At 43.1% G+C, this 17,211-nt stretch overlaps 2 protein-coding genes and 1 long non-coding RNA gene across 3 annotated transcripts; 1 reads left to right on the forward strand and 2 right to left on the reverse strand.

Annotated features, from left to right (window-relative positions):
* The first annotated feature begins 1,458 nt into the window (after positions 1-1,458).
* Positions 1,459-5,789, forward strand: LOC127910090 (armadillo-like helical domain-containing protein 2). Its single transcript, XM_052473144.1, has 3 exons — positions 1,459-1,657; positions 4,998-5,179; positions 5,508-5,789. The coding sequence occupies exons 1-3, from the start codon at positions 1,459-1,461 to the stop codon at positions 5,787-5,789; spliced, it is 663 nt and encodes a 220-aa protein (XP_052329104.1).
* Positions 5,790-5,886: 97 nt separating this feature from the next.
* LOC118399581 (geminin-like) lies at positions 5,887-16,890 on the reverse strand. Its single transcript, XM_035795773.2, has 7 exons — positions 16,741-16,890; positions 16,154-16,215; positions 12,771-12,872; positions 7,198-7,354; positions 6,903-6,985; positions 6,518-6,628; positions 5,887-6,408 (listed from the first exon to the last, which is right to left on the reverse strand). The coding sequence occupies exons 2-7, from the start codon at positions 16,202-16,204 to the stop codon at positions 6,223-6,225; spliced, it is 690 nt and encodes a 229-aa protein (XP_035651666.1). The 5' UTR covers positions 16,205-16,215; positions 16,741-16,890; the 3' UTR covers positions 5,887-6,222.
* On the reverse strand, positions 7,363-12,757 carry LOC127909923 (uncharacterized). Its single transcript, XR_008072938.1, has 3 exons — positions 12,295-12,757; positions 11,535-12,218; positions 7,363-11,230 (listed from the first exon to the last, which is right to left on the reverse strand). It is a non-coding gene; the product is annotated as an uncharacterized LOC127909923 (long non-coding RNA).
* Positions 16,891-17,211: the final 321 nt, after the last annotated feature.

Consider the following 17,211-nt stretch of genomic DNA (forward strand, 5'->3'; position numbering starts at 1 on the left):
CATTGATTCTAAGCAATGTTGTGCTGCTATTTTTATTGACTTGGCCAAAGCTAATGATTACGGTAGACCATTACATTCTTGAGGACTGGCTAAGGAATATTGGTGTCGCTGAGGGGTCTTTGGCCTGGTTTGCTAACTACCTCTCTCAAAGAGTGCAGTGTATAGAAAGTCAGAACATCTACTGACTCAGTCACTGCCCGTCACCAACGGAGTACCCCAAGGCTTGATCCTAGACCCCACGATCTAAATTTACATCAACAAAGATTCGTTTTATACTCAGCTGGCCCCTCCCTGGATGTTGTGTTAAACTCTCTGCAACAAAACATTCTCTGCTCTTAACCCTGTGTTCTGAACACCTCCAAAACAAAAGTCATGTGATTTGGTAAGAAGAATGCCCCTCACCCCACTGGTGGGTACTGGAGGACTGGGGTTGGGAAACACTGAGCTAGAGGATGAGTGTGTACTTTCCCACAGCCTCTTAACCTTCCAGCAGTGACATACTCACACTGTCACCTCTCCTCTTTGTCCTTTTAGCCCCGTTTACACCCGACTTGCCTAGTTAAATACATTTAAAATATATATAAATTCTACTCATTAGTTTATACTGGATACATTTGTTAACTGTAATTTCATTAGTTATGGTTCAAATTTCCTTCCACCTTGTGCCTACATCAGTTATTGTTAAGTCTTGGTTCCAATAGTTTAGGAGATTGTCCGTTGGATATGCTCTCTGCAAGGTTTAGTATATCATCCCTATCATATTAACATCATTTTCTGGCTGCCAAAGTTTTGGGATTTATTTTAGTTAATAACAAGCACTCCACCGAACACAAGTTATTTTAAAATCATCTACAGTACACCAGTCTAAAATGGGGACACGCTCAGGACACAGGACGCATGTTACCACCAGGTGTAAACAGGGCTAAAAGGACAAACAAAGAGGAGAGATGACAGTGTGATGAGTATGTCACTGCTGGAAGGTTAAGCGGCTGTGGGAAAGTACACACTCATCCTCTAGCTCAGTTTCCCAACTCCAGTCCTTGAGTACCCCCAACAGCACACATTTTCGTTGTAGCCCCAGACAAGCATGCCTGATTCAACTTATCAAGCCCTTGATGAGTTGAATCAGGCATGTTTGTCCAGGGCTACAATGAAAATGTGTACAGTTCGGGGTACTTGAGGACTAGAGTTGGGAAACTTAACTAGCTGACTTTACAATGTTTTCTAACAAGAGAAAAAAGTTGTGTTCAGACAGGGATTATCAGCCTACATAAACCAGCAGATAAAGTCGTGTGCTTGTGTGATTGGTATTTCCATAGAGAAAGAACTATCCGTGTCTATGGATATCGCTGAAGTAATTCTACTTGCATAAAGAATGTAGATGCATCACAATGGTAAGAGAATTTTGTATTCCATCTCAAGCATTCCGATCCACACACATTGAGGAAAACTGACACCATGTTTCAGCGAATTGCATTATTTTACAGCAACCATATCAAAAACTACCTGTTTCCCAATGATGAGGGGTCTGATGAAGGCAATAAGAAACTGCACTATAAGAAGATTAGACTAGCAGGCCAGGACATTCAGAACACAGAACTGCCTCTGGAGAATAGAGTTCTGGCAGTCCACAACATTGGCCTACTGGGATACACAGGTATAGTGTAGTATAAGAAACGGGTGTGCTTAATGCTTAAACCTTATTCAACACTTTGTAAAGTAGTAAACTATATTGATTGAAATACAGAGAAGAAACCTGCAATCAACTCTGTTTCTGGAGAGCTACACTCCTGTAGGTTCATAGAAACCAGATTCAGCATATCAATTAGATAATTATATTAGAATCAAGTGCGCTAGATTAGGGTTGGAGCTAAAACCTACAGGATGGTAGCTCTGCAGGAATCGAGTTGGAGAAACCCTGTATTTAGCTAATCAACACTTTTTGTACTGTAGCAGAGGCTACAAAGGTCACCTTGACAATATAATCTATTGTTTTAACACAAATGATAACCATCCTACGGGAGCTCTGTGTAAACAGTATTATGGAATGTTTTCTGGTGGCAGGTAGCCTAGAGGTTAAGAGCTTTGGGCCAATAGCCGAAATGTTGCGGGTTCGAATCCCAGAGCCGCCTAGGTGAAAAATCTGTCTATGCAATTAACCGGAGATTATCCATTATATTATGCTCAAGGTCAAATCAAACTTTGACACGTGCTGAATACAGACGTTACTGTGAAATGCTTACTTACAAGCCCTTAACCAACAGTCCAGGCCAAGAAAAGATTTACCAAGTACTTTCAAATAAAAAGTAATAATAAAATGTAACACAATAAGAATAACAAGGTTATATACAGGGGGCACCGGTACCAAGTCAGTGTGCGGGGTTACAGGCTAGGGGGGGGTCAACGTAAATTGTCCAGTGGTGATTTTATTAAATGTTCAGCAGTCTTATGGCTTGGGGATAGAAGCTGTTGAGGAACCTTTTGGTCCTAGATTTGGCGCTCCGGTGCCGCTTGCTGTGCGGTCGCAGAGAAAACAGTCTGACTTGCGTCTGACAATTTTATGAGCTTTCCTCTAACACTGCAAAAAAATAAACGTCCTCTCACTGTTCACTTTGTTTATTTTCAGCAAAGTTAACATGTGCAAATATTTGTATGAACATAAGATTCAACAACAGACAAACTGAACAAGTTGTGTCCCTGATCAAAAGGGAGGGGGGGTCAAAATCAAAAGTAACATTCAGTAGCTGGTGTGGCCACCAGCTGTATTAAGTACTGCAGTGCATCTCCTCGTAGACTGCCCCATATTTGCCAGTTCTTGCTGTGAGATGTTACCCCACTCTTCCGCCAAGGCACCTGCAAGATCCCTGACATTTCTGGGGGAATGGCCCTTGTCCTCCCTCTCCGATCCAACAGGTCCCAGATGTGCTCAATGGGATTGTGATCCGGGCTCTTCGCTGGCCATGGCAGAACACTAACATTCCTGTCTTGCAGAAGTCACCCACAGAACGAGCAGTATGGCTGGTGGCATTGTCATGCTGGAGGGTCATGCCAGGATGAGACTGTAGGAAGGGTACCACATGAGGGAGGATGTCTTCCCTGTAATGCACAGCATTGAGATTGCCTGCAATGACAACAAGCTCAGTCCAATGATGCTGTGACACACCGCCCCAGACCATGACAGACCCTCCACCTCCAAATCAATCCCGTACCAGAGTACAGGCCTCTGTGTAACACTCATTCCTTTGACGATAAATGCGAATCTGACCATCACCCCTGGTGAGACAAAACCGCGACTCGTCAGTGAAGAGCACTTTTTGCCAGTCCTGTCTGGTCCAACGACAATGGGTTTGTGCCCATAGGCGACATTGTTGCCGGTAATGTCTGGTGAGGACCCGCCTTACAAAAGGCCTGCAAGCCCACAGTCTAGCCTCTCAGCCTACTGCGGACAGTCTGAGCACTGATGGAGGGATTGTGTGTTCCTGGTGTAACTCGGGTAGTTGTTGTTGCCATCCTGTACCTGTCCCGCAGGTGTGATGCTCAGATGTACCGATCCGGTGCAGGTGTTGTTACATGTGGTCTGCCACCGCGAGGACGATCAGCTGTCCACCCTGTCTCGCCGTCTTAGGCGTCTCACAGTATGGACATAGCAATTTATTGTCCTGGCCACATCTGCAGTCCTCATGCCTCCTTGCAGCATGCCTAAGGCACATCACACAGATGAGCAGTGACCCTGGGCATCTTTCTTTTGGTGTTTTTCCAGTGTCAATACTCTTTAGTGTACTAAGTTTACATAACTGTAACATTAATTAACTACCGTCTGTAAGCTGTTAGTGTCTTAATGACCGTTCCACAACTGCATGTTCATTAATTGTTTATGGTTCATTGAACAAGCATGGGAAACGGTGTTTAAACCCTTTACAATGAAGATTGAAGTTATTTGGATTTTTGCAGATCATCTTTGAAAGACAGGGTCCTGAAAAAGGGATGTTTTTTTTTTACTGAGTTTGTGCAAGATGCTTCCTTGACTCAGGCTGCTTGACTAGACTGACAATTCAAAAGGCAGTAAGGTCATTTCTGCATGACCAAATGTACATTTTTTACTTAGTTTCATGCTTTCACAAAGAATATAAATCACGTAGGCTATTGGGATTATAAGTTTTATATTTGTAGCTACATCCACTATAACAAGAAATAGACAACAATGGTGGTCATGCCAACCCATTGTATTTTTTACCCAAGTGCTATGACTGATTTTTAGTGTAGTATGTCACCACAGGTGGCTCATAGTTCAATGGTTGAGAATTCTAAACCCACATGAGCTAAAAGTACCCAAAACCAGAGTTAATTTGACCATTGGAAAAAGAGCTACTGTGTAAATACTGAAATGCGGGTTGGATTGAACTGAGCCCCTAATCTTCATTTCAAGGTGATTGCACTTTCCTTCCCAACACAATGTTGCAATATGCAAGTCTACGTTTTAGCATAATTTTTGCACCTCATTGGGGATTTGAATTGCATTGCAAGTGAAAAATCGATGTCAGCAATTTCACCACAATGCATTTTTATTAACTAGAATGGGCTGGGCAGAGGCTGAATTTGGAGTTTAGTTACACCCTTTAACCCTAATTGCTCATGTAAGTCACTCTGGATAACAGCTTCTGCTAAATGTTGACATCCAATTGTGCAAAATTGTTGTGGTGAGGTATAACTCCTGTGGGCTAATTTGACCTGTTGGGGCATACTTACACAATGGACTGTTTTGGTCTCTGTATGCTAATTGAATTAAATTGATAAATTACATGAAAACAGCTAAATGCATGTGTTTGGTACCACTGCACTGCTCAAATTAACTCCAAGATTATATTAATTGTCTTGTGAAATCAGAGCACATTGCAAAGCCATCGTGTGTCAATGTTTGATATGTAGCTACTGAAAGTAGATAGCTACACCCCAAAAGAAGTACTTTGCCTCTGAAAAGTATTAAACCACTTCCCCAGGTGGCTATGCAGCAGCAACCTGTGCTGCAGAGTACATGCCAGCCATGGCAGACTTCCTCAAGCAGCACAGCCTGTCAGATGACCAGAGGATCTCTGTGCTAGAAGGGCTGTCTGGTGTCTGTTATGTCCACTTGACCAACCAGAAGCAGGCCCATTCAATAGGCCTCTACTCCACACTACAGGTAGAGAAAGGTTATTCAACACTTACCCTATGAGGTCCAGAGCCTGCTGGTTCTGTTCTGATAATTCATTGCACCCAGCTGGTGTCCCAGGTCTAAAGCAGTCCTTGATTAGAGAGGAACAATGAAATGCAGTGGCATTGTGGTCGAGTTGGCATTTAAAGGGCCTGGAGGTTAGAGCAGCAGGTAGGGACAGCAGTTACCTCTGGCTATAGATGGTCACCTGCCATTGTGGCCTTGAGCAAGGCACTGAAGCCATAAAATATAATTTTTGCATAAAATTCCAAGCCAAAATTGGTCTGACAATTTCGTACGCAATCTTCACCTACAGGAGCTGATGGACCCCACCTGCCCACTGTCTCTATCCACCAAGGCTAAAATGTGGAGCTGCTACTTGCTCAACATCCTGTGTTGTAACAACATCCCAGTTATACGCACCTTGGTGGGGTCACAGAGCCTGAGGCTGACCCTAGAGGCTCTGGAGGGACAGGACTGGTACGGCTGGCCGAAGAACTACGCCAGGGAACTGCTCTGCATGCTAGGGTTCTGGGCACCACAGGTTGTTACAGCACTAGGCGCAGGACAGGTTACAGTGCAAAACGATGGCTCTTAAGCAAACTCATTTCTGATGCCTTTGTTTGAGGTCAGGTTTAAACATAGGCCAACCGATGTCACTATTCTTTTGGAAGTTTGAGAAATTAAAAGGCAAATTAGTAAAAAAAAAAGAGTTTATTTCACAGAAGTCCAGAAGCATATGTACAGAGCGCATTAAAACTGCACTATAATGAACATTTCTCAAACATAGGTTAACGCAAATAGATTTAAACAGCAAAGATAAAACAAGGGAAACTTCCATTTTCATAAATCAGGTGGTAAGCTGTTGTGGTTTATCAAAGTAAAAATCTTATGCAAATAAGATCTCTTTAGATGTAAGCAGAGAAAATATATAAAGCAACTACAGGCATCAGTGCCAGAATGGCAAGTCCATAACATAGTCCAGACATCTCCCAAAGTTGAGTTTCACCAGTGCACTGGAGTTCTGTCACTCAATCATCCTCTGAGGGTTCATCTTCCTGTTGTTCTGTGACATCATCCAAGACATCAGCCCTGGGTGTGAAATCACTGCTGGTACATTGGTCATCAAATTCATCTAGCGCTTTCAACTCATCTTCGGTACCAAGGGTGATCTCTCTCAAGTCATCCAGACTTTCCGGACTCTTTCCAGTCAACCTCTGAGGAGACAGAATGAGCTTTGAACATCACAAGTGACCTTAAGTTTAAAAGCATTCAGCAAAGACAGACAAATAGCCCTTTATGTTGCATCAATTTCCCACTAGTTACCTCTATCATGTCAGCCATGTGATGTATGTGCCGGGCCAGCTCCTGAAGCTCATCATTCTCAGTCTTCAGCTGGGCTATCTGCTCATCCTTGGCATCAACGTCTTTGTGCAACTAATCAAACAAGGCGAAAGTCAGTTTGAGAAATTGACAGTTTCAGGCTTCACCATCAGCTAAAAAGGTCATTTCAGAGCCAACTATCAGCTTAAGTCAATGGCACTATATCCAAACAACCTGGGATCAAAATGCCACAAGAATGTGAAAAACAGACATCTCTGAAACAGACTAACACCCACTGTGACAGAGATAGATCTTGGCAAATTTCACAGTGGGAAAGGGACAAGTTGATGGCTACACATTAGTCAGTTTGCGTCAGTGATTAACTCACTTTCTCATTCTCCTGGAGAACGCTGTAGAGAGCTTTTCGTCTCTCCTCAGCTACCTCCTTCCAGTAAGAGGAGGGAGGGGTTTCTGAAACAGAGGGGGTAGGCCATTTCAATTGAACAACCATTAGAGATTAATGAGAATATAGATTTCATTCTATGGGATTAAAAGTACGACATTGTACATTTAGACCAAATATAACCCAGTCCAGTCGTGACACATGGATGTGATAAATGGGATTAGGATCATGGTCAGCCATAAAACAGTTCATGTTTACAATTATTTGAATACAAACATACCTTTGACCATTAGTTCATAGGCCTCCTTGGTAAAGCCATCTGGTAGTTCATCATTTTCTGTGTTTATAGATTTGACAGCAACTTCAGCCTTCAACCTCTTTGAGCCCTTCCCTTGTTCCGCATTCCATTGTTTTCTTTTGGGAACCACCTTTCCTGTCTAACAAAAACTAAGAATTACTTGATCAGCACATCAGTTGTTGGTAGACCATTTACCAATTAAAATGACAGCTGTGCCACATGGTTAATGAACTGACAACGCCTACTCCAAAATTAAGTCTTTCAATTTAAATTCTACAAAATTCTAGCAACCAATAGAACGTAATGTATATGGGGACAGTCATCTCAGCACTGCAGATGTTGCTGGAGACAGTTGTTTTTAGGGCTGAGCCCAATTAGGCGACTGGCCGATTGTTTGGTCTGTTGGTCGACCAGGTGCACATACCTCAGTGAACTAATCCATTGCAGAGGCCTGGACTAAAAGCTAATTTATGCTTGATTTGAAAATGTGGTCAGAGACTCCATATAGAGGGTGTGACAATTGCAGAGCCCGCAGAGGCCCAAAAATATAAAGCTCTGGAACACATTGCCAAAAATGTAATAATGCGGAAGGCTCTGTCTAGTGCCACATTGACATGACTGGTAAACAGTAGGTGGGGTGGTACATCCTATATAAACAAACTCATTTCCTTGACAACCGCTCTGCAAAGTAGTATGAATGTCCCAACTTCTGCTCCAGCAATATCACCGTAAATGCTGCATGGCCAATGAGGAAGTTGTGTTGACCATGCGACCAGAATTGCACTTCACTCCAGAATTGCGCCCCCCCCCCAGGAAAGCTGCTGTTACCGTCAATATTACTCACTAACAGGACATCAAACTGTAATATCCTATGCTTCACGGAATTGTGGTTGAATTACAACATGGATATTCAGCTAGCGGGATACACTTACCACCACAGACAGATGCTGGCACCAAGACCACACTAAGTCAGCTGTATGAAGAAATAAGCAAACAGGAAACCACTCACCCAGAGGTGGCACTCCTAGTGGCCGGAGACTTAAATGCAGGGAAACTTGAATCAGTTCCACCAAATCTTTATCAACATGTTAAATGTGCAACCAGAGGGATTTTTTTTTATAGATCTCCTGTACTCCACACAAAGACGCGTTCGTACAAAGCTCTCTTGCCCTCCCTTTGGTAAATCTGACCACAACTCTATCCTCCTAATTCCTGCTTACAAGCTAAAATTAAAGCAGGAAGCACCAGTGACTGTCTATAAAAAAATGGTCAGATGAAGCAGATGCTAAACTACAGGACTGCTTTGCTTTCAGACTGGAACATGTTCTGGGATTCCTCAGATGACATTGAGGAATACACCAGTCACTGGCTTTATCAATAAGTGCATTGAGGACGTCGTCCCCACAGTGACTGTACGTACATACCCCAACCAGAAGCCATGGATTACAGGCAACATTCACACTGAGCTGAAGGGTAGAGCTGCCGCTTTCAAGGCACGGGACTCTAACCTGGAAGCTTACAAGAAATCCTGCTATGCCCTGCGACGAACCATCAAACAGGCAAAGAGTCAATACAGGGCTAAGATTGAATCCTACTACACCGGCTCTGATGCTCATCTTATGCGGCAGGGCTTGCAAACTATTACAGACTACAAAGGGAAGCACAGATGTGAGCTGCCCAGTGGCACGAGCCTACCAGACGAGCTAAATCAGTTCTATGTTCGCTTCGAGGCAAGCAACACTGTGGCATGCATGAGAGCATCAGCTGTTCCGGACAACGGTGTTATCACGCTCTCCGTAGCCGACGCGAGTAAGACCTTTAAACAGGTCAACACACAAGGCTGCGGGGCCAGACGGATTACCAGGACGTGAGCTCTGGGCATGTGCTGACCAACTGGCAGGTGTCTTCACTGACATTTTCAACATGTCCCCGATTGAGTCGAATACCAACATGTTTCAAGCAGACCACGATAGTCCCTGTGCCCAAGAACAAAGGCAACCTGCCTAAATGACTACAGACATGTAGCACCCATGTCCGTAGCCATGAAGTGCTTTGAAAGGCTGGTAATGGCTCACATCAACACCATTATCCCAGAAACCCTAGACCCACTCCAATTTGTATACCGCACAAACAGATGATGCAATCTCTATTGCACTCCACACTGCCCTTTCCCACCTGGACAAAAGGAACACCTATGTGAGAATGCTGTTCATTGACCACTGCTCAGCGTTCAACACCATTGTACCCTCAAAGCTCATCACCAAGCTAAGGATCCTGGGACTAAACACCTCCCTCTGCAACTGGATCCTGGACTTCCTGACGGGCTGCCCCCAGGTGGTGAGGGTAGGTAGCAACACATCTGCCATGCTGAGCCTCAACACTGAACTGTGTGTGCTCAGTCCCCTCCTGTACTCCCTGTTCATCCACAACTGCACAGCCAGGCATGACTCCCAACGCCATCATTAAGTTTGCTGACGACACAGTGGTAGGCCTGATCACCATCAACGACGAGAGCCTATAGGGAGGAGGTCAGAGACCTGGCCGGGTGGTTCCAGAATAACAACCTTCCCTCAACGTAACCAAAACTAAGGAGATGATTGTGGACTACAGGAAAAGGAGCACATCCATTCTCATCAACGGGGCTGTAGTGGAGCAGGTTGAGAGCTTCAAGTTCCTTGGTGTCCACATTACAACAAACTAGAATGGTCCAAACACACCAAGACAGTCGAAGAGGGCACGACAAAGCCTATTCCCCCTCAGGAAACTAAAAGGATTTGGCATGGGTCCTGTGATCCTCAAAAGGTTCTACAGCTGCAACAGCATCCTGACCGGTTGCATCACTGCCTGGTACGGCAATTGCTCGGGCTCCAACCGCAAGGCACTTCAGAGGGTAGTGTGTACGGCCTAGTACATCACTGGGGCTAAGCTGCCTGCCATCCAGGACCTCTACACCTGGCAGTGTCAGAGGAAGGCCCGAAAAAGTGTCAAAGACCCCAGCCACAGACTGTTCTCTTTTCTACCGCATGGCAAGCGGTACCGGAGTGCCAAGTCTAGGACAGAAAGGCTTCTCAACAGTTTTTACCCCCAAGCCATAAGAGTCCTGAACAGGTAACCAAATGGTTACCCGGACTATTTGCATTGTGTGCCCCCCAACCCCTCTTTTACGCTGCTGCTACTCAGTTTCTTATATGCATAGTCACCAACTATACAGTCATGTACATACTACCTAATTGGCCTGACCAACCAACCACATTTTGGTTACTTTAATTCCACTTACAAGTCGTGTCAATTTTGTCATCGTCTTTTGTTTGGAGCACCCCTGTCAATGTTAATAAGGACGCGCACGCATAGAAGTAGGCCTACACGCTGCCTGCGTGCAAATGTAAGCATCAATTTGGGGGATGTGATTGGCTTAACACGCCACCATTAATGACCTTTGGAGCTTCTCAAACTAATGCGTTCACCTCAAAAAGCAAAAAAACAATTCTGATTTACATCCACTGAGATTCACAATAGTTCCTCAATGAACTTGAAAAATAATTCCAGTGTGCTGCCTTTCCATAACCCCAAAGGGTCATAAAATAGGCTTCTAATCCATGCTGGACTTGGACTGAAATACTCAGCTCCTGTGAGCTCCTACCCAAGTCAATTGCTGCTTCTTATCCCTTGTGCAAATAGCCTACAGCTGTGTCCCGAGCTCAATGGCACTAGAACCGGAGTGCCTAGAATATTTTACACAATGTTGCAAGTTCACTAGCACATTGCAGGCAAGTCCCCAAATTAATATGACCTTTCAAGTTTGTTGCTGACAGGCCATGAGTAGCCAATGTGATTTATAGGATATTTTTAAAAATCAGGATATTTCCTAACTGCAATGTGGGCTATTCTTTACATAGAAGTTATAGTTGTATTGGTGTAGAACCAACAGTGTTCCAGGAACTAGTTGTATTGGTGTAGAACCAACAGTGTTCCAGGACCTAGTTGTATTGGTGTAGAACCAACAGTGTTCCAGGACCTAGTTGTATTGGTGTAGAACCAACAGTGTTCCAGGACCTAGTTGTATTGGTGTAGAACCAACAGTGTTCCAGGAACTGGTTGTATTGGTGTAGAACCAACAGTGTTCCAGGAACTAGTTGTATTGGTGTAGAACCAACAGTGTTCCAGGAACTGGTTGTATTGGTGTAGAACCAACAGTGTTCCAGGAACTGGTTGTATTGGTGAAGAACCAACAGTGTTCCAGGAACTAGTTGTATTGGTGTAGAACCAACAGTGTTCCAGGAACTAGTTGTATTGGTGTAGAACCAACAGTGTTCCAGGACCTAGTTGTATTGGTGTAGAACCAACAGTGTTCCAGGAACTGGTTGTATTGGTGTAGAACCAACAGTGTTCCAGGAACTGGTTGTATTGGTGTAGAACCAACAGTGTTCCAGGAACTAGTTGTATTGGTGTAGAACCAACAGTGTTCCAGGAACTAGTTGTATTGGTGTAGAACCAACAGTGTTCCAGGAACTGGTTGTATTGGTGTAGAACCAACAGTGTTCCAGGAACTGGTTGTATTGGTGAAGAACCAACAGTGTTCCAGGAACTAGTTGTATTGGTGTAGAACCAACAGTGTTCCAGGAACTAGTTGTATTGGTGTAGAACCAACAGTGTTCCAGGAACTAGTTGTATTGGTGTAGAACCAACAGTGTTCCAGGACCTAGTTGTATTGGTGTAGAACCAACAGTGTTCCAGGACCTAGTTGTATTGGTGTAGAACCAACAGTGTTCCAGGAACTGGTTGTATTGGTGTAGAACCAACAGTGTTCCAGGAACTAGTTGTATTGGTGTAGAACCAACAGTGTTCCAGGAACTGGTTGTATTGGTGAAGAACCAACAGTGTTCCAGGAACTGGTTGTATTGGTGAAGAACCAACAGTGTTCCAGGAACTAGTTGTATTGGTGTAGAACCAACAGTGTTCCAGGAACTAGTTGTATTGGTGTAGAACCAACAGTGTTCCAGGAACTAGTTGTATTGGTGTAGAACCAACAGTGTTCCAGGAACTAGTTGTATTGGTGTAGAACCAACAGTGTTCCAGGACCTAGTTGTATTGGTGTAGAACCAACAGTGTTCCAGGACCTAGTTGTATTGGTGTAGAACCAACAGTGTTCCAGGAACTGGTTGTATTGGTGTAGAACCAACAGTGTTCCAGGAACTAGTTGTATTGGTGTAGAACCAACAGTGTTCCAGGAACTATAATATAATAATATAATAATAATAATAATATTATTATTATTAGTTAACTTTAGGTTTGTATCATTTAGATAGAATTGCGATTACCCACATGACAATAATTGAGATATGAAGACAAATTAAATGAAACTGTTATAAAGCATAGTTGGCTCGATAGAACGGTAGAAGTGGTAAGAAGTTGGCGGGGTGGTAGGGTTAAAGGGAAATTTATAAATCAAAGAGGATTGGAAATTACGCAAAACAAAGACATTGGTAGAAGATGCAACATTAACACTGCCTGCTCCCCCCCCACCACTGATTTGTGAGACAGTCCCCAGGACATACCAGCATTCCTCTGCCAAGGTTCTTATTGACTGCAGCTTGCTGAAGGACTTGCAGAGTTTTCCTTGTAGGTCCCATGTCTTGAATGGACCCACCAAAAAAGCTCTGAAATAAAACATGAAGACAAAACACATTTAAAGTTTAATCCAGTAGTTGGATAATTGTTGAATTGTTACGCAAAAAGCCTGTGCTCATGTGATTCTATACAAAACCAGTCAGAAGTGTTACACCACTCTCCATGAAAAACCATTAAGGTACAACATTGGTGGGAAACAAACAACCCCCTCCATGACCTCAACAGTGAGCGCATTCAGCGCATTCAACCTGGATACAGTGCCATTCAACAAACCCTACTCTGGTTACACTGTCACTTTTGGGATAGCAAATAAGTGAAGTGTCTGAACGGCCCTTCGTCTCACGTGAAGGCAGACCTGGGTTCCAATAACATTTTTTATTTTTAAATCACATGCTGTGTTTGAACTTTGTTGCAATGGAACCAATAGAAGATCCTAAACAACCCAATCCCCCCCCCCCCACCAACCAGTCTCCCTGGCACTCCAGGCAGGCTAAAGCAAATTTCCAATAGTATTTGAACCCAGGTCTGGTAACCAGAGGTGTGGACATGAGTCACATGACTTGAAATCAAGTCACAAATATGATGACTTGCAACTCAACTTTGACACCAATTACTTGTGACTTAACTTGGACTTGAGCCTTTTGACTTTACCAAACACCCTCCAAGCACAGATAAAAAAAATTTTAAAAGCCATTAAAAAAATATATACAGTGCTTTGCAAAAGTATTCGGCCCCCTTGAACTTTGCGACCTTTTGCCACATTTCAGGCTTCAAACATAAAGATATAAAACTATTTTTTTTGTGAAGAATCAACAACAAGTGGGACACAATCATGAAGTGGAACGACATTTATTGGATATTTCAAACTTTAACAAATCAAAACCTGAAAAATCGGGCGTGCAAAATGATTCAGCCCCCTTAAGTTAAATACTTTGTAGCGCCACCTCTTGCTGCGATTACAGCTGTAAGTCGCTTGGGGTATGTCTATCAGTTTTGCACATCGAGAGACTGACATTTTTTCCCATTCCTCCTTGCAAAACAGCTCGAGCTCAGTGAGGTTGGATGGAGAGCATTTGTGAACAGCAGTTCAGTTCTTTCCACAGATTCTCTATTGGATTCAGTTCTGGACTTTGACTTGGCCATTCTAACACCTGGATATGTTTATTTTTGAAACATTCCATTGTAGACTTTGCTTTATGTTTTGGATCATTGTCTTGTTGGAAGACAAATCTCCATCACAGTCTCAGGTCTTTTGCAGACTCCATCAGGTGTTCTTCCAGAATGGTCCTGTATTTGGCTCCATCGATCTTCCCATCAATTTTAACCATCTTCCCTGTCCCTGCTGAAGAAAAGCAGGCCCAAACCATGATGCTGCCACTACCATGTTTGACAGTGGGGATGGTGTGTTCAGGGTGATGAGCTGTGTTGCTTTTACGCCAATCATAACGTTTTGCATTGTTGCCAAAAAGGTCAATTTTGGTTTCTCATGACCAGAGCACCTTCTTCCACATGTTTGATGTGTCTCCCAGGTGGCTTGTGGCAAACTTTTAACAACACTTTGTATGGATATCTTTAAGAAATGGCTTTCTTCTTGCCACTCTTCCATAAAGGCCAGATTTGTGCAACATACGACTGATTGTTGTCCTATGGACAGAGTCTCCCACCACAGCTGTAGATCTCTGCAGTTCATCCAGAGTGATCATGGGCCTCTTGGCTGCATCTCTGATCAGTCTTCTCCTTGTATGAGCTGAAAGTTTAGAAGGACAGCCAGTTCTTTGTAGATTTGCAGTGGTCTGCTACTCCTTCCATTTCAATATTATCGCTTGCACAGGGCTCCTTGGGATGTTTAAAGCTTGGGAAATCTTTTTGTATCCAAATCCGGCTTTAAACTTCTTCACAACAGTATCTCGGACCTGCCTGGTGTGTTCCTTGTTCTTCATGATGCTCTCTGCGCTTTTAACGGACCTCTGAGACTATCACAGAGCAGGTGCATTTATACAGAGACTTGATTACACACAGGTGGATTGTATTTATCATCATTAGTCATTTAGGTCAACATTGGATCATTCAGAGATCCTCACTGAACTTCTGGAGAGAGTTTGCTGCACTGAAAGTAAAGGGGCTGAATAATTTTGCACGCCCAATTTTTCAGTTTTTGATTTGTTAAAAAAGTTTGAAATATCCAATAAATGTCGTTCCACTTCATGATTGTGTCCCACTTGTTGATTCTTCACAAAAAAATACAGTTTTACATCTTTATGTTTGAAGCCTAAAATGTGGCAAAAGGTCAAAGTTCAAGGGGGCCGAATACTTTTGCAAGGCACTGTATATAAATAAAGTGTGCAGCGCATCAACTCTAACAGATTACAGTTTGAGTCGGACAGCAGCCAATCAAATTGTGCCAGCTGAGAAAAAGTTGTGGCAGTGTAGAGGAATGTCAGCGGGTGAATTCAGATGGAGCCCTTGGAAAGATGATACCCAAAATTATTTTTTGGGGGGTATAAAGACTAAGCTAGACGGAGGCGCAAAACTTCCAGCCTTGTTAGACATTTGAAGATGCACAAAAGAACGGTAAGTCGTGGCTAATATAGCCAACAGCCAACAGCATATCATTTAAATCTTTGCTAGTGTAGCATGTAGGCTAACGTAACATTAAATCAATGAGTATCCACACTCAGTCAATGTGGAAACCCAACTCAATCTTGGGTGCAATGTTCACAACTGGCGAGGCAGTTGGCAGCCTAAATCCTGCCTGATGTTACTGCTGTTCCTAAAACCATTGACATACGTTAGCCTACGATAACCACACAGAGGGTGTGTATGTGTGTTAAGGTTGGGCGATTGTCCCACCTCTGCTGGTAACTGACCAGATTGCACAGGCAGGTGTGGGAGCAGGGCAGGCTTACCCCAAGCCTAGCACAACTGCATGCATGAGCCAATTGCCTTCCAATTCCCACAGGCTGCAATTTGCCCCAGGTCATCATCTTACCCGCTGACATTAACCAATAAATTACTGTGGGTACTAGTCTTAAAAACGAATTATGGGAAACTACAAGTTAGTGAGTATGCAAACATTAACCCTAACATTAGTAACAGGCACGAGGTAGAGTCATGAATTTCAAAACGTTGAGTTCCAATTCTGGATGTGCATGAAGGATCTGTGGGTTAAAACCACTTCAGTTAACTTGCTGATTTGTAAAGGTTCGCCTCGTTGCACATAATACTTCGTAAATTACACCACAGTAGTCTGCTACAAAACACATCGATATCTTAGCACTAGACTGGGGATTGGAATATATTATTTGCTTACCTTTATGTTCGCAGAGGCTTTATTCCCAGGTTTCATTTTCCTAATGGACATTTTGACAAGACCTGGTGAGAAAGGGACACTGTAAATCCTAAAAGGTATTTTACAACTCGAAAAAAAGTGACTTAATAATGATAAATTAAATCGTTAAATGTAGCCAAGAACGTGTGATTCTGGAATAGCGTTCTCTAGTTGTCACTGTCTAACAGACTTCCCATCTCGCCGGAGGAAAAAAACCGCCAAAAATGGCTGCCAATTTACAGCCACAGACAAAAGCAGAAAGTTACCAGGATCTTTGGTATGCGGCCAGGTTAAGTAATGACTGTCTACATAGTTAACATTATCAATGTCTTGCTCCAAAGATACTAACGCGGACCAAATGAGCTAGTTAGTAAAATAGAAAGGATCAAAATCATAAACCAAACCGGCTAAAACAAGTAACTAGCTGGCATGAGCTAACACAGTACTGGCTAACATTCATTTTGTCACAAAAAAGGCGCTATCATTCGTGTAATACACTTACTGACTTGAGCGTATTTGACCGGAGAGAAATTCAACATTTTATATTACCATATAATAACGTAACTCACAGTTTTGGCAGCTTCCCGGGAGTGGGATCAGATTGGTTTACTTCTTTATTTCTCGGAAGTGACTTTCCTTTCTCGCCAACTCGCGCCAGGAGCTTAAATGTCCTCTTAATCACGTGACGTGTGCTACTTCTGGATTTTTGTCACTCTTTCAAAATAAGAGTCATCCGTTCTCGTTCTGTCCAGTAAACTAAATTAATTATGAAGGTAAAATGCTAGAAAGTATGCACAGTTATCAACAATCAATATCTTAGTTTATTATCAAACATGCGTTTCTAAAAGTGAAAATAATTAAGTGATATTTGTTTACATTTTATTTTGTACGTTTTAAAGGTAGACAGCGATATGACACAGATCAGGGCCTCCGGAAGAGGAAAATTGAGTCTATAGAGAAAGCAAGTAAAAGATGAGTGTCAGGGATGGGTTGGTAGTATTATCATAAGGAGACGTGTACTTGGAAAACAGGAGGAATGG

This window comes from Oncorhynchus keta, chromosome 20, assembly GCF_023373465.1.
Source record: "Oncorhynchus keta strain PuntledgeMale-10-30-2019 chromosome 20, Oket_V2, whole genome shotgun sequence".
Taxonomy (NCBI): Eukaryota; Metazoa; Chordata; class Actinopteri; order Salmoniformes; family Salmonidae; genus Oncorhynchus; species Oncorhynchus keta.